The sequence below is a fragment of the Myxocyprinus asiaticus genome, chromosome 24 (assembly GCF_019703515.2).
Source record: "Myxocyprinus asiaticus isolate MX2 ecotype Aquarium Trade chromosome 24, UBuf_Myxa_2, whole genome shotgun sequence".
Lineage (NCBI taxonomy): Eukaryota > Metazoa > Chordata > Actinopteri > Cypriniformes > Catostomidae > Myxocyprinus > Myxocyprinus asiaticus.
The window spans coordinates 980,001-1,006,721 of record NC_059367.1 but is presented as its reverse complement, the minus strand read 5'-3'; the positions used below and the strand labels follow the sequence as shown (position 1 = coordinate 1,006,721).

Genomic DNA, 26,721 nt, shown 5'->3' with positions numbered 1-26,721 from the left:
AAGTCAATGGGGTCAATTTTTGGAGGGTTTAAAGTCAGAAATGTGAAGCTTATAATTTTATAAAAGCACTTACATTAATACTTCTGTTAAATCTTGTGCATTATTTCAGCTGTAAATGTATTTAAATCGTCATTGTGGGGTTTAAGGGTTTACAGTGTTATGTTGTCATGGCAACCAAGTTGTAAAATTGTCTATAACTTTCCACAGATGTGGTTAGTAAGTGATTTAATCACAGTAAAATCATGTTAACACACATATTGTTTATGTCTTGTGTCTATACTTTTGAAACAGTGAGTATTTTAATGTTTACAGATTATTGACCCCATTGACTTCCATTATAAGTGTCTCACTGGAACACAGCAGATGCAAATGCTAAACAAAGTATTCAGGAGATAATTCATGTCCAAATGCAAACAGTACGGTAGTAAACTCATACACCTGTCAGAGAGAAAACCAGAAATGCTTTTTCTTCACTTCAGGTCCTGCATGAAACATTTCCACAGCACACGTTTCTCATGAACGGCCTCATTCAGGGAGTGAAGGTAAATTCAGCGCATGTAATCATAATGTGCAACAGCTGTCAATCTTTATGGTAGTTAAAGGCTAAGTATGAATTCTCCAACACTGATTTCATTGATTAGAAAAAGAGGCAAACGTTGCTTGATTCTGCTGTTGTGTATTACTTTCAGAGGTTGTTAATGCATTTGTGTTTGCAGGGTTTGTTGTCATTCATGAGTGCTCCTCTGATCGGTGCCTTGTCTGATGTTTGTGGCAGAAAGTCCTTCCTGCTGCTCACAGTTTTTTTCACCTGCGCCCCCATCCCACTAATGAGGATCAGCCCGTGGTACGAGCCGTGTGTGTGACATCACATGATTCTCATGTGACTAAAGCTTCAAACTGCTCTGCTGATTCTACACGAGAGCAAAAAACATGAACAGAAATACTTTGTCTTTATAAGACTTGATTTCTCAGTGCTGCTCTGTGGCAGAACTACTGTATACATATTTGATTAATTTCACACTCCTAAAAGCATAAAAGCCAAAGAATTGTGTATCTATATTTTTGTCTCTTCTCTGCAGGTGGTTTTTTGCTCTGATGTCAGTTTCTGGACTTTTCTCTGTTACGTTTTCTGTTATATTTGCGTATGTGGCTGATATTACAGAAGAACATGAGAGAAGCACGGCGTATGGACTGGTAAGAAGTTGAACATGCATCTTAGTCATAATTAAGCAAACATGCACTCAAGGTGGTATGATGTCGTCAATATAGTCACGAGGCGACTATATTCAGCATGGTGTCGATTGCCTTGTTGCTTTCATAAAATGGCTAATTAAAAATAAAAGCATTAATGGCACAGATGTAATTTTTATTTTAAGCAAATTCACGAAGTTAAAAAGATCTATGTCCTGACATGTAAACTGCAGTTAATGGTACTTCTCTGAGTGCATGTCATAGCTGTTACTCTATTGTGTTATTTAGCGTGATGGAACACTGTGTTAACCAATCAGCATCCAGGACCAGAACTATCTGCTCTATAAATCAGATTTATTAGTAGCCGAGCACTAAATGTGTATAGGCACCTATTAGAGTTCCTTTTCTTATTATTCTTCCACTCTTTAAGTCTATGCCAACCCATAGAATCGTTCACAGGAAAGTTATGAAATTTGGCACAATGATAGAGGACACTCTCAAATGTAACTGACCCAAATTTGGGGTCTCTAACACAAACCCTCTAGCGCCACCAACTGTTCAAAGTTGCATACCAATACCTTTTGAACAATAAGGCCTAGAAACAAAATAATGATCATGCCAAGTCCCAGTTGGTTGCATTGTTTCGAAGCTCCTCCCACTAGATTTTTTTTCCGCCATTTACATTTTTCAAACTCATAGACCATATGTCTAGGACAAAAAGTTAAGGAATTCATGGTGATAGACCAAACTGTTTTAGCATAACGCATCAAAGAATTAGACAGCGAGCGCACCTAGATGGACGTGAGGCTGTATCTTTGCACCATTTTAGCGAATCGACACAAAAGGTATATGTCATCACAAGCATGACGTGAGGGTACCTGCACAGTTTCAGCACAGTGCCACCTAGTGGTCAAGAAATATGAAAATGGCTATTTTTCCTTATAACATCTGAATAGTTTGGCCTAAAATCATGAAACAAGTCTCTTTACATTCCTTGGGTCATACAGAGTCGAATAATACCCAGGGCCATATTGAGCATCTGACATTTTTAATTTTGTCTAAAATTGCTGTAACGCATTGGCGGATCATTACGAAATTTGGTATGTGTCATCAGGGCCATGTCCTGAAGGTACTCAAAAAGTTTGGGGACAGTGCCACCTAGTGGTCAAACAATAGAATAAAATGCTTAACTTTTTAAAGAAAAGTTTTAGACTTGAGTCTAGCTTCCTTGGGTCATGCCGAACACGATGATACCAAATTTGCCATGTTTGGCCATACTTCCAGACCGCCATTTATTTATTTATTTTTTCTCCCCTTTTCTCCCCAATTTGGAATGCCCAATTTCCAATGCGCTCTAAGTCCTCGTGGTGGCATAGTGACTCGCCTCAATCCAGGTGGCGGAGGACGAATCAGTTGCCTCCGCGTCTGAGACGTCAATCCGCGTATCTTTTCACGTGGCTTATTGAGCACGTTACCGCGGAGACATAGCGCATGTTGAGGCTTCACGTTATTCTCCGCGGCATCCACGCACAACTCACCACGCACCCCACCGAGAGCGAGAACCACATTATAGCGACCACGAGGAGGTTACCCCATGTGACTCTACCCTCCCTAGCAACTGTGCCAATTGGTTGCATAGGAGACCTGGCTGGAGTCGACTCAACACGCCCTGAATTCGAACTCGTGACTCCAGGTGTGGTAGTCAGCGTCAATACTCGCTGAGCTACCCAGAACCCTAACCCTAACCCTAACCCAGACCGCCATTTTTATTTTCATTGAAAACCTACTTTTTTTAAGTCCTCGCAGGACGTACATCTGATATGCATGAAATTTGCAGTGTATCACCTAGGGACACTCAGGACAAAAAGTTAACAAAAGCTTTTTGATAGACCAAACGGTTCTCGAATAACGCGCCAATGAAATAGATGACTCTTAAAAGGATCTGAGGCTGTATCTTGGCAACACTTTTGCGTATTGGCATGAAACTTTGTACAGGTCATTGTCACCACACCCTAACTGCACCATATAAACTCGTGACAGCGCCACCTGTTGGTCAAAAGTTATAATGATTTGTATTATAAGCAATTCTACTTAGTTTTTTAATCCGCTTTTTCTTTTTCTTAATCATAATCAGTGATGCCCAATCATACTTTCTTACATGCCGTCAGTGTGCTTGGCCCGGTAGTTGCTGCTTGCAGATATATCGTTACATGTGTTTATTTTCTCACGATTCCAACTCTTCTTACATTATAAAAGACACTCCAGATATGCCAAATTTTTCCGCTCATGATGCTTCATTTTAAACAATATAATCGAGTATGTTTAACTCGACATAATTGAGTCCACAGTGTTTGTTTCAGGACTGTCTATTGGTCTTTGATTTCAGGTCTCAGCAACGTTTGCGGCGAGTTTAGTGACGAGTCCAGCGATCGGAGCGTTCCTGTCGGGCAAATATGGAGACAGTCTGGTGGTGCTGCTTGCCACTATAATTGCTGTGCTGGATATTCTCTTTGTTCTGCTGGTCGTTCCAGAGTCTCTTCCTGATAAAATGAGATTATCATCGTGGGGTTTGCCCATTTCTTGGGAGCAGGCTGATCCGTTTGCTGTGAGTTACACACTTTTTGTGCTCTGATTTTATTTTAATGTGCTCATAAAATATTTTTACCGAAACTCTTTCTTCCTGTCAGTCTTTGCGGAAGGTTGGTAAAGACTCGACAGTGCTGCTCATCTGTGTCACAGTGTTCCTGTCATATTTGCCTGAAGCCGGACAGTATTCCAGCTTCTTCCTCTACCTGGGGCAGGTGCGCAGATTGTTGTGGACTTAAAGTCACTATAAAAATATTAGTTTGATACCCATCTTCCTTCAGAAATGTGATGTATTTCAGTGTGAAGAGATATTAAAAAAACAACAACTTGATTTTATCTCTCAGGCAGGGTCAGAAATTGCCTCCGAAAGTGACAAAAATGTCTCAGAAATTCAAAATAATGGATTCTGTTTCATTTTTAACATCTGATATATTTTTTAATATTGTATTCTAGGCTTAGATATACAGTTGTGCTCAAAAGTTTGCATACCCTTGGAGAATTGGTAATATATGTACCATTTTTAAAGAAAACATGAGTGAGCAGGCAAAACACATTTCTTTTATTTCTTATGGGATTCATATTCAACTGTAGGTTATAACAGAATGGCACAATCATAAAACAAAACATGGCAACAAAGAAAAAAATGAAATGACCCAAGTTCAAAAGTCTGCATACCCTTAGTTCTTAATACTGTGTATTGCCCCCTTTAGCATCAATGACAGTGTGCAGTCTTTTGTAATAGTTGTCTATGAGGCCCCAAATTCTTGCAGGTGGTATAGCTGCCCATTCGTCTTGGCAAAATGCCTCCAGGTCATGCAAAGTCTTTGGTCGTCTTGCATGAACCGCACGTTTGAGATCTCCCCAGAGTGGCTTGATGATATTAAGGTCAGGAGACTGTGATGGCCACTCCAGAACCTTCACCTTTTTCTGCTGTAACCACTGGAGGGTCAACTTGACCTTGTGCTTAGGGTCATTGTCGTGCTGGAAAGTCCAAGAGCGTCCCATGCGCAGCTTTCATGCAGAAGAATGCAAATTGTCTGCCAGTATTTTCTGATATCATGCTGCATTCATCTTGCCATCAATTTTCACAAGATTCCCTGTGCCTTTAGAGCTCACACCCCCCCCAAAACATCAGTGAGCCACCACCATGCTTCACAGTGGGGATGGTATTCTTTTCACTATAGGCCTTGTTGACCCCTCTCCAAACATAGCGCTTATGGTTGTGACCATAAAGCTCTATTTTGGTCTCGTCACTCCAAATTACAGTGTGCCAGAAGCTGTGAGGCATGTCAAGGTGTTGTCGGGCATATTGTAATCGGGCTTTTTTGTGGCATTGGTGCAGTAAAGGCTTCTTTCTGGCAACTCGGCCATGCAGCTCATTTTTGTTCAAGTATCGTCGTATTGTGCTCCTTGAAACAACCACACCGTCTTTTTCCAGAGCAGCCTGTATTTCTCCTGAGGTTACCTGTGGGTTTTTCTTTGTATCCTGAACAATTCTTCTGGCAGTTGTGTCTGAAATCTTTCTTGGTCTACCTGACCTTGGCTTGGTATCAAGAGATCCCCGAATTTTCCACTTCTTAATAAGTGATTGAACAGTACTGACTGGCATTTTCAAAGCTTTGGATATCTTTTTATATCCTTTTCCATCTTTATAAAGTCCCATTACCTTGTTACGCAGGTCTTTTGACAGTTCTTTTATGCTCCCCATGGCTCAGTATCTAGCCTGCTCAGTGCATCCACGTGAGAGCTAACAAACTCATTGACTACTTATACACAGACACTAATTGCAATTTAAAAAGCCACAGGTGTGGGAAATTAACCTTTAATTGCCATTTAAACCTGTGTGTGTCACCTTGTGTGTCTGTAACAAGGCCAAACATTCAAGGGTGTGTAAACTTTTGATCAGGGCCATTTGGGTGATTTCTGTTTTCATTATGTTTTAAAAAGGAGCCAAACAACTATGTGATAATAAATGGCTTCATATGATCACTATCCTTAAATAAAAGACAGTTTTTTTTTGCATGATCAGTCATATTTTCAAAATCAATGCCAAAATGTCACAATTTCTGCCAGGGTATGCAAACTTTTGAGCACAACTGTACATATTATTGCATAAAACATTAGATATAATTACTCAGATCAATTTAGTTAATAAACTGGTTAAAGTATTTGACATTTTTTAGGATTAGAAAACATATGCCCTCATAAAGGTAAAAAATCTGGGAACACTTTCTATGAAGCCCATATTTATAATGCATTGTAAAGGCATTATAATGCATGAGTAATGTCTCAATACATCTTATAATATGTTATATCTTCTCATAAATAATTGTAACCACAGTTATAGTACATTTATAATACTTACCTGTTCGTAGTTATACCTTAGAATATAATACATTATAACACGAGCGACATCTGATTTTAAATGCAGAAGTTAATGCAGAATGTATTATATAGATTTGTAATATAAACTGTATATAATAGATATTTATAAGTGGTTATAAAACTAAACAATTCATGCTGGAAGTTATAAACATTACACATGCACAAAATACAAAATAACACATATTTAATGTAAACACTTGTAAATCTACAAGATTAAAATCTGTCAGAAACTCTAAATATGTATGTTGAACACACATGTAAACACACACAAGAATAACTGATTCTATACTGAACTCTATTCAATAAACTTTAATGTTTGTGCATCTTATTTGGAGATTTATTTTATAAATAACTTCCATTATAGAAGTTTGACTTGTATTTTATGATACATGTTTATGTTATAACTGTTTATAAGAAGATAATTATTTTATAATTTAAAGCAGTCATAGAACACTTATAATATGATCATGTCATAAAGTCTTTAGACTGTTTACATTATACAGCATTTATAAAATTAACTTTATTAACTTCTGCTGCGTTGACATTGGATGTTGCTTGTGTTATAATGCATTATACTCTAAAGTATAACTATGAATAGGGGAAGTCTTATAGTGTATTATAACTGTAGTTATAATTATTTATGAGAAGTTATAACATGTTATAAGGTGTATTGTGAGACATTATGAATTCATTATAATGCATTATACTCTAAAGTATAACTATGACTAGGGGAAGTCTTATAATGTATTATAACTGTAGTTATAATTATTTATGAGAAGTTATAACATGTTATAAGGTGTATTGTGAGACATTATGAATTCATTAAAATGCATTATACTCTAAAGTATAACTATGAATAGGGGAAGTCTTATAATTATTTATGAGAAGTTATATCATGTTATAAGGTGTATTATGAGACGTTATGAATTCATTATAATGCATTATACTCTAAAGTTTAACTATGAATAGGGGAAGTCTTATAGTGTATTATAACTGTAGTTATAATTATTTATGAGGAGTTATAACATGTTATAAGGTGTATTATGAGACATTATGAATTCATTATAATGCATTATACTCTAAAGTTTAACTATGAATAGGGGAAGTCTTATAGTGTATTATAACTGTAGTTATAATTATTTATGAGGAGTTATAACATGTTATAAGGTGTATTATGAGACATTATGAATTCATTATAATGCATTATACTCTAAAGTTTAACTATGAATAGGGGAAGTCTTATAGTGTATTATAACTGTAGTTATAATTATTTATGAGAAGTTTAAACGTATTTTAAGATGTATTATGAGACATTGTGAATGCATTATAATGCCTCTACAATGCATTATAAATATGGGCTTCATAGAAGGGGCAAATTTTGCCTCTTAATGGAAAAGTTCATTTCCGACACTGCTGTCAGGAGCACAAGCTTTGGAATAACATGCAGAGATGAATTGTTTACAATTAGACCAGGAACATGTATTGAGAAGGTAAACAATTAAAAGCTTTCATCTCGACTTTGAAGTATGTTCATTGTCCTTTTGTAACATTTCAAACTGTGTATTGATTTTTCAGGTCATTAACTTTTCCTCCGAAGCGATTGCAGGGTTTATAGCGATGGTTGGACTTCTGTCCATCGGAGCGCAGGTTTGAAACGCAGCATTTTAACATTAAAAAATATTTTCATTCTTGAACGCCATTATGAGAACAGTTGTCTTTCTTGCAGACGTTACTTTTAAGCATTTTGATGAAGAAAATCGGAAATAAAAGCACAGTATTACTGGGCCTCGGATTTCAGCTGTTCCAACTGGCCTGGTACGGCTTCGGCTCAGAACCCTGGTAAGTTTCATTTGAATTTAAGGCATTATTTACATTTATTTTGCTCAGTAGTCTGGTACGTTAAGTAATGGGAAAGTGATCAGACATATCAGACTGTTGTTCCATTCTGTCACATTGAGTTTGCGACTGTATGACTCTCTGGGTTTAAAATAACACTCGTGTTTGTGTATTAATCATCTACAGGATGATGTGGGCAGCTGGTGCGGTCGCTGCCATGTCCAGTATCACGTTTCCTGCAGTGAGCGCGCTGGTGTCACGCTGCACCGATCACGACCAGCAGGGTAAGAAACAAATCACCACGAGAACAACATGGCCGTTAAAAAGCCTGTCAGAGGTGCTCACATTACTACAAAAGAATCTTCAAAGTGTTTTGATTTGTTTAAAGGGATCATGCCATGAGGAATCAAATTTTCCTTGATATTTTGAATATATAAGAGGTCTTTCTACTGTAAAAACATACTGTAAATTTCAGAACTCAAAACTTAATCCCCAATGCAATAAAAACATTTATTGAAAACAAGCTACAAAAACGCCTCTACTTCTGAGACTTCCCTATTTCATTAGGGGTACATTAATTCATGACCACCTCTACAGAAAAACATCAACGCCTACTTTACATCATCGCACCCTTGGCCCCTCCCACTGGTGATTCAGTTCGTAAACTGAGAGAAAGCAGGACAAACAGGCCTTATGTGGCCTACTAACTATTCCTGAACACCAAAGGGGAGCCATCTGGTCTATTTTGAATTATTTTTGTATATAAACATGCACTAGACACTGACATCTTTGTCATGCATCTCGTGCTGCTTTTAAAAGATGCGGTGTCAAGTTACAACTCTGAAAAGGAGATGCTATTCTCTGTCATTCAGCTGCTGCTTCTTGTTGTTTTGAGCACAAACTGGACGTGTTCTCACGCCCATCTGTGCTGTTTTTAACTGTTGGTGTATGTAAACATGCTCTAGATGGACGTCTTTGACAGTTTTGATGTGTTTCCGGCGATGTGCTTCTCTGTGCAGGATGATACTGTATGTGTGTGCGTCATTTCACAGCTCTTTGGACTATGTATGTGCGTTTTTTTTTTTTTCGGCTTATATCAGCGTGTATTGCTTGTGGACCAGTCATAATACGATTCATGTTGACTCGGTACTGTCAACTCCCTCAACTGAAGCTCTTGAGAGTTTGAAGCAAGGTCACGTAGTTTAATGAATTATCATAAGACAGTGTGTTCTCATTGGATAAGGCAACACAGTCTCATTAATATTTATAAGATACTTGTGACATTGACTCGATGCTTATTTTAAAGAGCACCTATTATGGTTTTTAAACGTGCCTAATTTAGTTTAATAGGTCTCAACATTAGATTTACATGCATCCAAGGTCAAAAAACACTTTAATTTGCTCATAATTTAAATTGCAGCATTAGCTTTTTTCCCCAGTGTCAAAAACGACTCGTTCAATGATCCGTTCTAAAGGATTCATTCTAAACTCCTCCTTTCAGAGAGCATACTCTGCTCTGATTGGTCAGATGTCCCAGTCTGTTGTGATTGGTCTACCGCTTAGTGTAGTGTTTGAGGGCGGGTCAAAGCTGTTCACGAGCAGCCAATGAAGACCAGAGGCGGGTTTTTTGTTACCAAATTACGTAGGTTAGTACAGGAAGTAAGTCTGGAATTACTAACGACTCGTTTCAGGTGTTCAGAATCGGTTCTTTCTTTTGGGAGTCAATAACTCCATTTGTCGTGTACTTTGATTTTTGAAACTCTGCAGACTTTTTTACATTCACAAACAGCTATATAACACACTACATGAAAGGTAATATTTGGAAAACCATAACAGGTGCTCTTTAAACCCAGAAGTCGAAAATAGTGCAAAAAAACCCCTAAATTAACCACTTTCTTCTTAAAATTAAAAGTAATGGATGCTTATGTTGTCTTCTGTCATGTGTAACACATACATATCTGGTAACATCTCAGAAAATGTAGTTTAGTGTTTCATGTTTACCACATAATAGTGGTCTGCACAGGCATTAAGTTGAACCTAGCCCGTACCTGAGACTATGTGACTCGACCTGACCGGCGTTGTTAAATTTCAAGCCTAATCACGATAATTTCTTCTCCAAGTAAAGCAAGAATTTTTTTGGCAATACACTGTTTAATTAGCCAACATTTGCAACAGTATAGTAACAGTAAGCATGCACAGTTTTAACGCAGTACGGCGAACCCTCAGCACACCAGAGCAAAAGGGAAAAAAAAACATTTATAAAGTGCTGAAACTTTTCTGGGTAAAAAACGATCTGAAATCATGTGACATCTGCGCTAAATAAAAAGCCAGTCGCAGTGCAAAGAATTAAACAGAAACGATGCATTTTAAAAAATGTAATCTCTTTAACTTGACAGTGTGTCAAAAAATGCGGCGGTCCTGCGCGAGGTGCTGAAAAAACAGTGAGATGCGGCACAATGGTCAAATACATCTGTCCAGCATATTTACATAGAAACACAAATGTTTTTTTTTTTTTTTAAAGGCGCAGACGTGTGATTGTGTATGTCTATGAGTGAGAGTGCACGTAAAAATAATGTTACAATTTTCAATAAATGTAAAACAATTAAATATATTATTAAAATATTTAATAATAATAATAATAATTAATTTTTTCATTAATTTCAAACCCGACACGAAACTGTAGTTATACAGAGCCAATCACCTTTTAGATCAGGGTTTCTGCAGGTCTATAAAAAGTCTTAAAAAGGTCTTAAATCGGAGCAACAAGTCTTAATTTCATATGGTCATGGTATTAAATGCTGCATGAGCGATTAGTTTCTCATTGCATTTACGTCATTTTAAAGTGAAGAGTAATTTCTGAGCACTAATAGCCCCATACCAAATGTGCTATCTCTAAGACAAACTATATAGCACCACCACCAGTTCAAAAATTCAATTCTTTTGTGCGTATCTTTTGAACCATTTGGTGTAGATTTTTTTTTTTGCATGTAATTACGCTCCTCCTGATAATACAAATGGACCACTTGAATTAAAACTCCGGGCATTACAGTGGCCGCCATCTTGGATTATGATGTTTAACATTTATTTGCTACTATTCCTGCAAATTTTGCCCAATTTTCCTAAACAGTGCCTCAAAATAATCTCCAGACTGATACGTACAGAATGAATAATACCAAATTTAGATTTTTGATTTTGTTGAAAAGTTACGATAACACAAATTTAACGAGGTTGACATAAAACAGGAAGTGAGGCTGTATCTTGCCAATGGTTTGTCGTATTGAAACAAAACATGGTATGCTTCATCAGGACCATGACTTGAGGGTACATGCAAAGTTTGGTGACAGCGCCACTTATGGGTCAAGAAATGTGAAAAATGGCTACTTTTGCTCATAACTTTTAAACCGTATGTCCTAAAATCATGAGTTTGGTGTCTATGGATTCCTTGTGCCATCAAGGATACCCATATGAGCCATACAGTTGAAGTCAGAAGTTTACACACACCTTAGCCAAATACATTTAAACTCAATTTTTCACAATTCCTGACATTTAATCGTAGAAAACATTCCCTGTTTTAGGTCAGTTAGGATCACTACTTTATTTTAAGAATGTGAAATGTCAGAATAATAGTCGAGAGAATGATTTATTTCAGCTTTTATTTCTTTCATCACATTCCCAGTGGGTCAGAAGTTTACATACACTTTGTTAGTATTTGGTAGCATTGCCTTTAAATTGTTTAACTTGGGTCAAATGTTTTGGGTATCCTTCCACAAGCTTCTCACAATAAGTTGCTGGAATTTTGGCCCATTCCTCCAGACAGAACTGGTGTAACTGAGTCAGGTTTGTAGACCTTCTTGCTTGCACATGCAAATTGTCTATCGGATTGAGGTCAGGGCTTTGTGATGGCCACTCCAATACCTTGACTTTGTTGTCCTTAAGCCATTTTGCCACAACTTTGGAGGTATACTTGGGGTCATTGTCCATTTGGAAGACCCATTTGTAATGAGCTTAACTTCCTGTCTGATGTCTTGAGATGTTGCTTCAATATATCCACATAATTTCCTTCCTCATGATGCCATCTATTTTGTGAAGTGCACCAGTCCCTCCTGCAGCAAAGCACCCCCACAACATGATGCTGCCACCCCCATGCTTCACAGTTGGGACGGTGTTCTTCAGCTTGCAAGCCTCACCCTTTTTCCTCCAAACATAATGATGGTCATTATGGCAAAACAGTTCAATTATTATTTCATCAGACCAGAGGACATTTCTCTTTGTCCCCATGTGCACTTGCAACTGTAGTCTGGCTTTTTTTATGGTGCTTTTGGAGCAGTGACTTCTTCCTTGCTTGCCTCGTTTTACTGTGGATATAGATACTTGTCTACGTGTTTCCTCCAGCATCTTCACAAGGTCCTTTGCTGTTGTTCTGGGATTGTTCATCTCTAGGAGACAGAATCCATCTCCTTCCTGAGCAGTATAATGGCTGCGTTTATATTTGCATACTATGTACAGATGAACCTGGCCCCTTCAGGCATTTTAAAATTGCTCCCAAGGATGAATCAGACTTGTGGTGGTCCACATTTTTGTTTTTTCTGAGGTCTTGATTTCTTTTGATTTTCCCATGATGTCAAGGAGAGGCACTGAGTTTGAAGGTAGGCCTTAAAATACATCCACAGGTACACCTCCAATTCAGTACACCTCCTATCAGAAGCTAAGTGGCTAATTGTCTAAAGGCTTGACATAATTTTCTGGAATTTTTCAAGCTGCTTAAAGGCACAGTTAACATACAAGTGGAATTGTGATATAGTCAATTAAAAATGAAACAATCTGTCTGTAAACAATTGTTGGAACAATTACTCGTGTCATGCACAAAGTATATGTCCTAAACGACTTGCCAAAACTATAGTTTGCTAATATGAAATCTGTGGAGTGTTTAAAAAAAAAAATAGTTTTAATTATTTCAACCGAAGTGTATGTAAACTTCTGACTTCAACTCTATATAATTTTTCCCATATCAGCCATACTGCCTCTCTGGCACATTGATTTTTATCCAAAAGTTAAATATATTTTGAATGCATTGTCAGATTTATAAGAAATTTGTTATGCATCACTGACATCATGCCCTGAACGGACCTGAGCAACTTGGAGACAGCGCCACCTATAGTTGAAAAGATAATCCACATTTGTGTGCTGACTCAACCTTGGCATGTCTTTTTGCCATTCATGAATTATGTCAACTGAGTGGCACAGTGTGCAAATTTCTGTAAATGTATATATTATTGGCTAATCTAGGATAAGGGATTTAGAATTCAGAATCATAGGGAGAAATTGGAACACCCAATATGGTGGATGTAGAAGATATTCAGGTAGATAGGAGTTGTACTTTATGCCGCTTGTTTACATAGTCAGTAACTTCATGGAGCGTTCCAAAGATGGCCGCCGAGTGGACTGACTCTCCTTGAAAGAGATATTGATCATTCCCATTCTTCCATTTGTGTTTTTTCATAGTTTTGATGACTTTACTATTATTCTAAAATGTTGGAAATATTCATAATAAATAATGTCCAAACTAGTGTAAATTACAGATGTTTGTGTGTTGTGTTTCCAGGAGCGGTTCAGGGAATGATCACAGGGATTCGGGGTCTGTGTAATGGACTTGGCCCGGCTCTGTTTGGATTCATTTTTTTCCTCTTTAATGTGGAACTGAAAGAGATGAGTCCAGTGGACCCGAACCCCGTCTCAACCGACACTGAAGAGGTCCGAGAGCTGCTGAACCACATAATGTCATCAGTATACTGATGTTTATTGCAGCGGTTTATATCAACTCTAGCGTCTTTTGTCTTACAGAAGTCAGTTATTCCGGGTCCTCCCTTCCTGTTTGGAGCGTGCACAGTTCTGTTGGCTCTGCTGGTGGCGATCTTCATTCCAGCTCAACACACTCCCGTAGTGAAGACCTGCAGCACACGGGTGATGACGGAACCGGTGAGCGACGGCCTGGGGAACAGTTCTGTTCCTGTGAGCGATGAAGACAACGAACCGCTGTTACAGGACAGTAGCTTATAGATGCCTGAACCCAGAACCAGACCAGAAACTCTGGGTTTGACAAGTTTTTATTCCTCCATTTTCTGAATGTCTGACTTTCATCATTTTTTTTACTCTTTGGTGATTGAAAAAGAATGTGCCTTCTGCATACTTTGGCATAGTTCATGTGCTGCCGTATATCTGAATGTAAACTGTAGTCAGCCAATGTCCTTTAATGTAATATATTCCTGATGAACTTTAACCTCTGAGCTAATTAAACACAAACAAGGGTGACAGACGGTCAACATCTGACCGCACACAGTTAGTTAATGCATTTTATTACATAGAAGTAAATAGTTTATGAATAAATGGCACAATATGTCTTAAGATTACATGCAGCTTTGTTAAATGAATCAGCAAATTATTTACCCTAGCACCTGTGCTGCTACCTCACAAATTAACACATCGGCTTGATTTATTAATCATCTATTTTTATGATTCTGTGCTGTTTGAGTTCTGAAATCATTTTCAGTGGATTTTTAGGGGATCTAATCAAACTTTGCTTGTTTTAACAGCTTTATTGTTGCACCACTGCTTCCCCAAAGTGCCAAGCACAATTTTATTTACTTTTTATATGTGATTTAATTATTTAATTGAAGTGTCTCTTAACCCTCCTATTGCATTCAGGTCATTTTTGACCCAGGAGAGGTAGATTATAATTTTTAAATACCACATAGTTTTTAGTACAGGAACCAAACTTTGTGACTTTGTCAAGACTATCAAAATACACACAATACATTGTTTTCAGATTTTTTAAAAAAAAAAAAAATTGTTTAATAGATATAACCATTTTAACCCTCCTGTGGTATTGAAAAATGGCACCTCTCTTTGGTATTTGTGGTCATTTTTGACCGGAAGGGTCAGATGTGTAACCCTTTTTTTAATAATGAAGTAAGAACAATAAAATTATGCATTTCTTTTGGGCTTTTATGCTATTTTGATCTTATTTACATGTACATTTCTAAATTTTACCATTAATTTGCATGTACAAATAAGCATTAAAAAAAAAAAAAAAAGTAGAAACATGAAGAAGATATAAGAATGTGACATAAATTGGAGGCCGGTTTCTTCCATTTGGTGAACAAAATATAAATAACATGACTTGAACACCATGTCATGTCAGTAACAGCCAGTAGATGACTGTAGACACATACTGTGTAGTCTGATGACTTGTTGTAACCTAATTTTATATTTTATCACAAGATATGCATTTGGATATATATTTAGACATTATTAAACTATTATTTGTCAAAGTTTAGCATTTTAAAATTGATTTGAAGTGTCAGTTTTTGCAGTTAATGTAATTACGCTTGCAATCATACCTGACCATGGTGTTACAAAGAGAAGACACAGAATAAGCATTTTTCAACCAATAATTTATTTCAAACGTAAATGTAATAACTCAAAGTAAATGCATAATAATGTCAAGAAAATGAACATCAAGAAACAGAAATGAACTGCACAATTCTGAAAATTCAATTAGAGTATAAAACATTTTGCAATTTCGAACTTTCTATAGTAAAAATTAATTTTTTGTGTGTGTATGTGTGTGAGTGTGTGTGTATGTGTGTGTGGTGGCACAAATAATGTTTATCCTCATTTTTTTTTATGTCGTCTGGGTTGTTTTGTTGTTAGTTTTTGAGAATGAGTTCATGTCACACAACTCATCCATGTTAACATCTGTGTAATTTGACAAACTTCTACCAATTGACAGATCAGTTTAGAGTTTGATTGGATTCACAGCCTTAGACGTCAACAACAAAAGATGTGGGGTGGATTTTGCTATTCTAACTATGCACAATTATTTGTTTACTCATTTCATCATCTTATTTTAGCATAGTTGGCCAGATCACAACAGACCTGCGACACTTTTGTCGGTCACGAGCCATCAGTTAAGAATCACTGCACTAGAGTTCATATCTGTTTAAACCTGTTACACAATATCATATAACATGAACTGAGGCAATAACAACCAACATGAAGTACAAGTTGAAATCTCTGAAGTTACTGCTTTATCGTGCACAGAGAGATGCACTATTAATGTATTTTAATAGCACAGAAAGAAAGGAAATATTTTAGTTGCCATTTTTGGGGACCTAATTATTATGCATACTTGAAAACGATGTCAAACAGGAAGTGTAGTTATGAGTATGTCTATATGCAATCAGAGCAGTTCTTGAGTGTGTGTTTGCTGTAGATCGTCGTGTATTCACTCGATGAGGTCAGAGATGCACTAAACTCAAGTCATTGTCATGTTTTTCAATGAACTGCACTTGGCTTTATAACTGCAACTCGTGCCATTCCTCATTTCAATGCAGACATTGGTTTGAATACTGATGCTCATTGGATGTAGATGCCTTCTGAAGAGATTGTATTGATGTATCCAGTGACATGAAGCATTCATATGATTAGGTACACATGTGTGTTGAGCTTTTAACTGTTCAGTGTTTCAATAAACAAATTCATATGCCGTGATTGTGATGTTCACTTTAATATTTTAACATTGATTCATTCATCTTGTTTTTATGCCTTGTGCAAGAAGGCAAATATATATGAACATCTTTCAATAACAATAATTATAATAATATATGACATGTTATAAAACACTGACTTGCTTACAAAAACAGTTCTATCAAATATTGACACCCATTACATCATCACAGGAAACATTCATTTTAATGCTGCAGAACAAAATGTGTTTGGTCACAAACTAAATAACTGAGATCTGAGAAAAACATTTTTAGGTGCTATATTGTATCACATGGGTTCTGGATCAACATATGAAATTGTTTTACAAATAATGATGAGAAATGCAGCTGAAAATGTAACCGTGTGAACATAAACCATAATCAAATGATGCCTTTCTTACATAATCCAATTACTGCTACAAAAACTCAGAATATTAACATCAAATCCAGTGTTACCTAAAACTCATTTAACTCAAAGTTTTCATTGTACTCGGAATGAGAACACTAAAAAAGCATTTTAAACACTATGTTGAAATATATAGTGAAAACATGTCATGCTTATTCCAACATAAGGGAGAATTTTCTGTGATATTTAGAATGATGGATGTCTGTATCATTGACATTCAGCTTGATTATTGATCTGATGATCTCACAGCAGACAGCTCAGAGACACTTTAGTTGTGTATGTTGGTTGAGTGTCTGAAAAGAATAGTTTTAGAAATACTGTCATGTCAAAATCTGCATATGACGTACAGCTGAACTGAACATAATAAAGAACTGAATCCAGTAACTGTTAATTATCCAAATACAGGATGTTAAATTGGAATGGAAGTGACAGGAAAGGAATTTACTGAATTACAATTCAAAGAAATTCAACAACTTTTTGTGACAAAACAAATAATTACAATATTAACTCTTTAAGCTCTGAAGGTGTTTTTAAAGATTTCCTGTTTCAGTGGCATACCCAAAATGAAATGCTTAGAACTCGACAACAAAAACAAGGAGGGTCAAGGTTTGGTATCGTTGTAAAGAAAACTTTGCAAACTAGATTATGATACATTCTGAGTCAAAAATTAACATCTTATTTTTCTTATTTGACTTTATATATCTCTGGGTGTAAATAAGGTGACTCTGAAAAACTGCTTTTGTTTTGTTCCCAATCATGTCAACTGTAACTGAGAAAAAAACTGTGTTGATAAGACAATCAAAAGTTATAGCATTACAAAAATAATGTATCATAGTGTCCAAAAGCCTCAATAAAACATAATAATTGTACATAAGAACTAATTACACATGCAAACACAACAATGACTAAAGGTTTGCATAGCATGCAGACATGATTTTAGTAATGAGATTTCACAGAATGAGTTTCATTCTGTGTCATTTGAGTCATCATTGAGTCTGTGTCATGTATTTGGCGCCATCTCCTGGTGGTCATATGTAACATTGTGCTTCATGTGGATTATCTAATGATCTATACATCTGATTAACTTGTATTTTTCGTGAATTTATAAGCCAAAATGCAGCATATAAGCAACACCAACATAATTGTCAAAGACATATACTTAGCTATTGCTCGCTATATTTTTATCTGTGAGTAAAACATACTGGTACAGGCTGGTTGTATTCTACTCTTTGAGAGCTTTCCAACAACATATGACACATGACTATTTGATGAGATTGATGTTTTTGCTGATTGCAATAAATGATGCTGCCTATATGTGCTATTTTAAGCTTCAAAGATCTGGCACCCATTCACTTTCATTGTATGGACCTACAGAGCTGAGATATTTTTCTAAAAACATTCATTTGTGTTCTGAAGAAGAAAGAAAGTCATACACATCTGGGATGGCATGAGGGTGAGTAAATGGTGAGAGAATTTTCATTTTTTGGTGACCTATCCCTTTAAATTCATATTACAGTTCTGCATCCTGTTTAGTTCTTCAATTAAAATTGAGGAAATTAATTATGCTTTAAAAGACATTGTCAATTCAAACATAACTGTGCAGTCTAACATCATTTCACAGATCAGTGTTTCAGTGTGTCTCACCTCTGTCCTGAAGAGTCTCGATGTATGTCTTCATAAACTCCTTCTCATGATCGTCCTGTTGGTTCACGTCTTTATCCTGGACGTTTATTGGATTTTCATATAATCTGATTAATCTGAAAAAGAAAGTCTCTATCAGTATGACACACTGAACGTGTTACACCTCATTTGTGTTTTGGGGGGTTTGGACAGACAGCAACAGCTGAGCAGAAGATGCTCCTGATTTATACTCTTTCTAAAAATAACAAACTTAAACACAGAGGATGAGAGATACACTGATGCCCTTTAAAAATACCGGTACATCTGACTGAAAGATTTAGTATCGACAGAACCATCGAAATACAGTGAAAGTGTCTCATAAGTGGACTTCATACTCACTTGATATCAGGATTGTCAATGAATTTGGACGGGATGCTGTAGAGCTCATCAGCGCTCACGACGAGCATCTTCAGATGAATGAGGTTTGCCATGCACAACGGCACATACTTCAGTTTGTTTTTGTGAAGGAACACAGTCTCTAAAGCCTCCAGCCTAAAAGAGATGTGCAAACTGTGATGCATACGATGTGTGGACAGTTTTCTGGAAGATTACAGACAGAAACACACCTGTCAATGTCTTCAGGCAGGTCTTTGAGTTTGTTGTTACTGATATCTAAAAACTTCAGACTTTCCATACGCAGGACACAGATCGGAATACTGGCAAATTTATTTTCTGACATGTCCAAGTGCTTCAGTTTTTTTAGATTTCTCAACTGAAAAAAGTAAAGAAAAATATAGACAAATAACTTTATGCATGTGGTTTGCTTTCATGCATGCATGGATGGACATTTAAAACTTAAAAGTACACTAGCTAAAAGTTTGGACACACATACTCATTTTTTGTTGTTACTATTTTCTACATCTCAGAATAATAATAAAGTCATCAAAACTATGAAATAACAAATTATAGGATGGGAATTATGCAGTGACTGAACAAACTACTTCATGTTTGAATCCTGAGGCACTTTTAAACCTCCTATTGCGTTCAGAATCTGTGTACACCTTTTGCATTAGCAGATCAATTTCGACCCGGTTGAATTTTAGCTTATAAAGCATTCATAACACAATAGTTTTCATCTAAAACCATATTGTACCTCTTTGTACATATATTTACAAATATACATATTTTTGGCATGATAACAGACAAATATACATGTTAATATATACAGTAGTATGCCATTTCTTTTTAATTTACAAAATGTAGAAATTCTTTGACATTTTAAAATATACACTGACTACAGCCAAACCAGTGTGATAAATGTGAAGATATATTTTTTATCAAGGTTTATATGAAAGTTTATTTGAATATAACATTATGTTAAATTTATATCAGTATTTAATGTTAGAATTACTAGTCATTTTAATGAATTTTTCCTATTAACTCAAAACAACCCAGTAGTCAAAATCGAATAAACCAACATCAAATCAACTGTACAACTATACTGTACAACATCAATACTTCTTTTCAATGTTTGCTTGCATGAACTGTTAATGTGTTCCTATTTAAATTGTGTTCTTGAACTTTTTCTCTTCCCACACCCCCTTTAGACAGTAGTTCTTTTGATATATTTAAAAGTAATTCTATAAACAATAAAATAAAAATGTATTTATGTTCATTTTGATATTCCTGACAAAGTCACAAAGTTTGGTTCCTGTACTAAAAACTATGTGGTATTTAAAAATTAATATTTACCTCTCCTGGGTCAAAATGACCCGAACACAATCGGAGGGTTAAAACAGTAGTCTGTAGAAAATTACTGCATAGGCACAATTTAGCTATATTTCTCTGCACAACTGATGTCCAGCATTTAAGCATAATTCATTAGATGAAAAGGGTTATTAAGATCTTGAGAAACTTACAGTGGCAAGAAAAAGTATGTGAACCCTTTGGAATTAGCTGGTTTTCTGCATGAATTGCTCATAAAATGTGATCTCATCTTCATCAGTCACAAGTATAGACAAACACAATGTGCTTAAACTAACAACACACAAACAATTATAATCTTTCATGTCTTTATTGAACACATCCCATTAAACATTCACAGTGCTGTGGAGAAAGTAAGTGAACCCTTGGATTTAATAACTGGTCGATCCTCCTTTGGCAGCAATAACCTCAATCAAGCGTTTCCGGTATCTGCGGATTAGACCTGCACAACGTTCAGAAGGAATTCTGGACCATTCTTCCTTACAGAACTGCTTCAGCTCAGACATATTCTTTTTTTTTTTTCTTTTTCTCCCCAATTTGGAATGCCCAATTCCCAATGCGCTCTAAGTCCTCGTGGTGGCGTAGTGACTCGCCTCAATCCGGGTGGCGGAGGACGAATATCAGTTGCCTCCGCGTCTGAGACCGTCAATCCGTGCATCTTATCACGTGGCTTGTTGAGCGTGTTACCGTGGAGATGTAGCGCGTGTGGAGGCTTCACGCTATTCTCCGCGGCATCCACACACAACTCACCACGCACCCCACCGAGAGCGAGAACCACATTATAGCGACCACGAGGAGATTACCCCATGTGACTCCACCCTCCCTAGCAACCCGGCCAATTTGGTTGCTTAGGAGACCTGGCTGGAGTCGACTCAGCACATCCTGAATTCGAACTCACTCCAGGGGTAATAGTCAGTGTCTTTGCTCACTGAGCTACCCAGGCCCTGCTCAGACATATTCTTAGGATGTCTGGTGTTATCGGCTCTCTTGAGGTCATTCCACAGCATCTCTATTGGGTTAAGGTCTGGGCTCTGACTGAACCCTCCAAAAGGTGGATTTTCTTTTTTTGAAACCATTCTGTAGTGGATTTATTTCGATTAGGGTCATTGACTTGTTGCATCACTCAACTTCTACTGAGCTTCAGCTGGCACACAGACACCCGGACATTATCCTGTAGGATATCTTGATAAACTTGGGAATTCATTTTTCCGTCGATGATGGTGAGTGGTCCAGGCAGCAAAATAGCCCCAAATCATGATGCTCCCTTCACCATACTTCACCATTGGGATGATGTTTTCATGTTGGTATGTGGTGCCCTTTTTATGCCATACATAGTGCTGCATGTTCTTCCCAAACAATTCAACCTTAGCCCACAAAACATTTTCCCAGTAGCATTGTGGAGTGTCATTGTGGTCTTTGGCAAACTTCAGGTGTGCAGCAATGTTTTTGCTGGAAAGCAGCAGCTTCCTTCATGATGTCCTGCCATGGACACCATACCTGTTTAATGTTTTCTGTATAGTAGACTCATGAACAGAGATGTTAACCAGTTCTAATGATTCCTTTAAGTCTTTATCTGTCACTCTAGGGTTCTTTTGTGTCTCATTGAGCATTCTGCGGTGTGCCCTTTGAGTCATCTTGACTGGACGGCCACTTCTAGAGAGAGTACCTATAGTACTAAATCATCTCCATTTATTGACAGTTTTTCTAACTGTGGACAGATGAATATCTAAGCTCTTCAAGATAACTTTGTAACCCTTTCCAGCTTTATGCAAAGCATCAGTTCTTGATCGTAGGTCTTCTGGAATCTCTTTTTTGTGAGGTATGGTCCATGTCAGCAGATGCTTCTTGTGAATAGTAAACTCAAAATATTTGAGTGCTTTTTATAAGTTAAAGTAGTTCTAACCCACACCTACAATCTCATTTCATTAATTGGATGCCAGGTTTGCCATCTTCTGACTTTAATATGTTTTTTTGACGTCTTTAGCCTAGGGGTTCACTTACTTTCTCCACCTCACTGTGAATGTTTAATGGGATGTGTTCAATAAAGTCATGAAAGATTATAATTGTTTGTGTGTTGTTAGTTTAAGCACATTGTGTTTGTCTATACTTGAGACTTTAATTGCAGAAAACCAGCTAATTCCAAAGGCTTCACAAACTTCTTGCCACTGTACATTGAGTCAAGGGTGTCCACACTTTAGGCTGCTAGCATATACTTGTCATGTGTTTCACCTCAAAGGGCAGTTCTATCAGATTGCCGTTTGCCGTCATCTCTAATCGTTCGAGATTCTCACAGTCTCCGAGTTCGGCTGGAATGCTCAACAGTTTATTATAATTGACAATTAATTCCCTCAGATTGATCAGCTTTCCTGTGATAGAGGACACGTTTCTGTTGTATTTACTGTATGGCATTATGACTGTGATATTTGACAGAGATGTGATGTTTGATGTGACTCTGACCGATCTCGACAGGAAGTTTTGTAAATCCGTTCCTCGGGATGTCCAGCACACGCAGATCCAAAAACGCTTCGATGTAAGAGGGAATCTCAGGTATCTTTGTTCCTCGGATGTGCCATTCTCTGAGATACGTCATAAACTGAAGATCCTCAGGTAACTTCTGCAAATCACAATCGCAGTAAAATCACTATGTGTGTGTGGGAATGCGGGAACTTTTTAACAAACTGTTCTGATATTTACCCTCCATTTATCTCCATTCATCTCAAAAATGAATCTCTTGTCTTCTGTGTTACTGTCTGAATAAAACACAATAATTACAATTGTGTCTTTACTGGAGTGATGTCACAGTTTAGGCAATATTCCAGGTGAAAACTGAAAATATTAACACAGTTTTTCTTTAATGTGAAATACCTTTATTTTCGGTGGGCTGGATGTCGAGCTCTGCGAAAGTCGATCTCTCCAAATAACACTGAAGTGCTGTGGCCTCTGCGCTCTTTAACCTTTTGCACGCGATACGATACTGCCATTCCTGATTGATTCTATAGAGACAAATTAATTGGACCCACTTTATATTAGGTGGCCTTAACTACTATGTACTTAACAATTTGATACAATGCACTTATTATGTACATACATGTTGTTGCATTGTAATTACATATAAAGTACTTGCATTTACTTGCAACCCCCTTTTGTAATAACCACGCCCCTTCTGGATTAACCCCACCCACTTGTTTGGAGATCCCACCCCCATTTGGAGGTCTCACTGCTGAATAAACCAGCTAAATTAATTTTATCGTTATTCTTAATTAACAGTACAAAAATACATCCAAACTAAACTGCACAGTCAAAATCCTCCAGTAAAACGGAATTAGTACCAATAACAATTTGCTTCCACCATGATTCTTAAATCAACAGGCCCCCAACTTGGAAAGTCGGACCTCGAGGATAATCCAGAGTTTCCCACTCGAGTTACGACTTTGGGGTGCCGTTCATGTGCGCGTATCTTGTAATTATGATCATTCCAACATGACTTAAACGCACCAATAGACCAACAATTAAAAATAGTGCAGAGAGAAATAGGCCAATAATAGGGTTTATATTTAGTGGTATGGAAATAAAGCAAACAATATTTAGATTTTTAAGCCACTTTTGTATTGTCTAAATGCTCCTATATATTATATTTATAGTTATTTTAATTATTATATACTTAAACACTTTATTTGGGGGCCTTTCTCAGTAAATATTGATATGTAATTAATTTGATTAATTGACCGCTCTAGTAATAATCTAAAATGAGCAGATGTGTCATTCTCAAAAAACTTTGTCTTTCTGACTTACAAAATATTGAAATGTTCAATTCAGTTCAGTTTTCAGTTCAGTTCAGTTCAGTTCCCCCCACCCCCAAAATGTAGCCCTTTGTTATAGACTGTATTGAAGTGAATCAGAGGTTGATTCTCACTTGGTCAGAGCACTTTTCTCCAATCGTTCCTCTTCTTTCTTCTGTCGATGTTTGTATTTTTTCACTCGTCCTTCCCACAGCCCTCGGATCAGTGAGAGATCGTACACAGGAATGTCGATACCGATCCGATCCATCCTCATGATGGGAACTGATGCTGAGGAACAAACTAAACCGTATGAAACATTAATCATGTGAACTCTTTGTGCGGACAGTCAGATTGATCACAAAGTGCTCTCAGGAACAGTCACAAATTGTGCTGGAGAACATGATCACCAAAAGATGAACATAACAAAGATACAGAATCTGAATGCTGAGCTGTAGTCTACAAACAGCATTCTCACATAAGTGTTCCTTTTTTCCAGGTGGGAGAGAGCAGTGTGTATTGTAGATGCAATGGCATCATCAGTGGAGCGATTGTTGCGGTAAGCAAACTGCAATGGGTCCAGTGAGGGAGGCAGCACAGAGCAGATGTAATCTCTGATTTATCAGTGTGCTGACACGTGAAAAATTAACATATTTTTTAAAGCAGCATATCAAATGAAACTAGAGACTCTACTCTAAATCTGTACAGAATACAGATTTATGCATTTTTCAATTCAACTTTCAAAATAAGAATATAAAACTTTGTGTGACCCCCGCGTCCACATGCGTGGACGTTGTACTTTGACTTCGCTATACGCAACACATAATTTAATATTATTTAAACTGACTGAATACTGTTCATAAGACTCTAGACTGTCATTTAAGGGTTAAACTTTTGCCGCACCGAGTCACGTGACACAACAACATGATGTTGATTTCCCTGAAGCACTTCTACGGGTGCAGAGCCAACAAAAATGCCTCTGTTAAGAAATATTTTAAAGTTTTTTAATTGAAACCTGTTTGGTTGTAAAGAGTAGAGTCTCTAGTTTCATTTGATATGCCGCTTTAAAAAATCTGTTCATTTTTCGCTCATCAGCGTCCTGATAAACATGATGTCCACATACGTGGATTTTGGGACGTTATTCACACAAAAGTTTAAAAAAAACAAACGTGTTTGTTATTTTGAATAACTTTCAACATTAGCACATCTGTGGGTCATTTCACTTCATTTTAATATACATTTTATTCTATTTTATGTTGTTATCACTGTACAATATGATTCTATTCATTAACATTAATAAATACATTCATATATTTACTGTGTATTATCACATTGAGAATTAATGAGTTCAAACTGTTCTGAGACCAGTGCAGACAGACAGCACACTGGAGGTTAAGTCATTCACTAAATAGGGAGCAAGGGAGCATCCTATAGCTCTCTATGCAGCTGGACGTTACTTTGAATCAGAATTAATTATGCTAATTTCTGATGTAATGTCTGTAACGTCTATAAAACATGAATAATCAACACTCCTGGAAACATCATAAACTATTTGATGAAAATAATCTGACTTTCTGACTTTTGTATTATTTAAAATTTCACAACTTAGTCCCTCTGTCCACATATGAGGACATTTTTTACTCGTTTATTCGGTGCTACTAGTTACAAATCAAATATGGAAATGGAAAATGCACACAGCAGTCACGCTCGGGTCTCAGGAGGTTAAAATAGAAGTATTTTCATTCATAGTCTCAGATTGTTGGATCCTACTGTATGAAACCTGATTATACACTACCCAAATTTGTCTAAGACTCCCCAAGAGCCTGACAAACAGCAGCTATAAACCATGTTCAACATAAACACACACATGGAATTCAGCCTAAAGTAGCAACTGGAAGGCACTGAACACATTTAAAACATTTTAAACAAGTGAAAAGGTTTTTGACTAATATAAAAAAGTGGACCGACGGAGAATATTCAGTGCTTTGGACCGATATTACATGCAAACTCCAATAAAATTCTCTGCATCATGTTAAAATATCTTCACCTTGTTTTCCCGCTCTAAATCAGCAGGTGGTACAAATAGAAAGTGAAAATCCTCTGCTGTGATCACACACTTCCCTCACAACACTGTTGTGTGTTCAGTTCAGTAATGAGGTTCATGTAAAGCTTCAGTGGTGTGTGAAATAAGAATCAAACACTTTTCATGCACGTGAGATGTTAATCTGTGATTTTCTTTCACAGCTTCTCAACATGCAGAGTTTTATGAAACACTGAAATGAGTGACAGTGACAGTCTGTCAGGGCCCTATGACTCAGCTGTTGTTACACAAACAGATGGTATGACCTCAAACTTACGAAGAGTCACCCAAATCCACACCATAAACATGATGAATATATACGTATTTAAACAGTACACTTTAGTTTCAAACTAATCTTCAGCAAAAGGTCATTTAAAAGAGCAGAACACTCATACCTGCGTCTGCGAGCAGCTCCTCTCTGGCACTTTCCAGGTTTAGTTGCTTGTTTACAGCTCGTCTGTATTTTGGAGTCTGTGAGCTATTTTTACTGCATGAGATATGATTCCTCATAACACACACACACTATTGGCTCTT

At 36.9% G+C, this 26,721-nt stretch overlaps 2 protein-coding genes across 3 annotated transcripts in view; one reads left to right on the top strand and one right to left on the bottom strand.

Moving 5' to 3' along the window:
• Nucleotides 1-16,548, top strand: part of LOC127414567 (hippocampus abundant transcript 1 protein-like) — an 18,055-nt gene extending 1,507 nt beyond the window's left edge. For both annotated transcript variants that reach the window (XM_051652694.1, XM_051652693.1), the window contains exons 3-12: nucleotides 480-542; nucleotides 717-844; nucleotides 1,080-1,194; nucleotides 3,578-3,796; nucleotides 3,879-3,992; nucleotides 7,738-7,809; nucleotides 7,889-8,001; nucleotides 8,185-8,282; nucleotides 13,601-13,749; nucleotides 13,840-16,548. In XM_051652694.1, coding sequence (XP_051508654.1) covers nucleotides 480-542; nucleotides 717-844; nucleotides 1,080-1,194; nucleotides 3,578-3,796; nucleotides 3,879-3,992; nucleotides 7,738-7,809; nucleotides 7,889-8,001; nucleotides 8,185-8,282; nucleotides 13,601-13,749; nucleotides 13,840-14,055 — 1,287 coding nt within the window. In that variant the 3' untranslated portion in view covers nucleotides 14,056-16,548. The remainder of the gene's footprint in view (nucleotides 1-479; nucleotides 543-716; nucleotides 845-1,079; nucleotides 1,195-3,577; nucleotides 3,797-3,878; nucleotides 3,993-7,737; nucleotides 7,810-7,888; nucleotides 8,002-8,184; nucleotides 8,283-13,600; nucleotides 13,750-13,839) is intronic.
• Nucleotides 15,433-26,642, bottom strand: LOC127414574 (leucine-rich repeat-containing protein 2-like). The gene is made up of 10 exons (XM_051652703.1): nucleotides 26,583-26,642; nucleotides 24,245-24,410; nucleotides 23,197-23,324; nucleotides 23,026-23,081; nucleotides 22,789-22,945; nucleotides 22,561-22,697; nucleotides 19,194-19,339; nucleotides 18,967-19,119; nucleotides 18,592-18,704; nucleotides 15,433-17,240 (listed from the first exon to the last, which is right to left on the bottom strand). The coding sequence occupies exons 2-10, from the start codon at nucleotides 24,382-24,384 to the stop codon at nucleotides 17,191-17,193; spliced, it is 1,080 nt and encodes a 359-aa protein (XP_051508663.1). The 5' UTR covers nucleotides 24,385-24,410; nucleotides 26,583-26,642; the 3' UTR covers nucleotides 15,433-17,190.
• Between the last annotated feature and the right edge of the window lie 79 nt (nucleotides 26,643-26,721).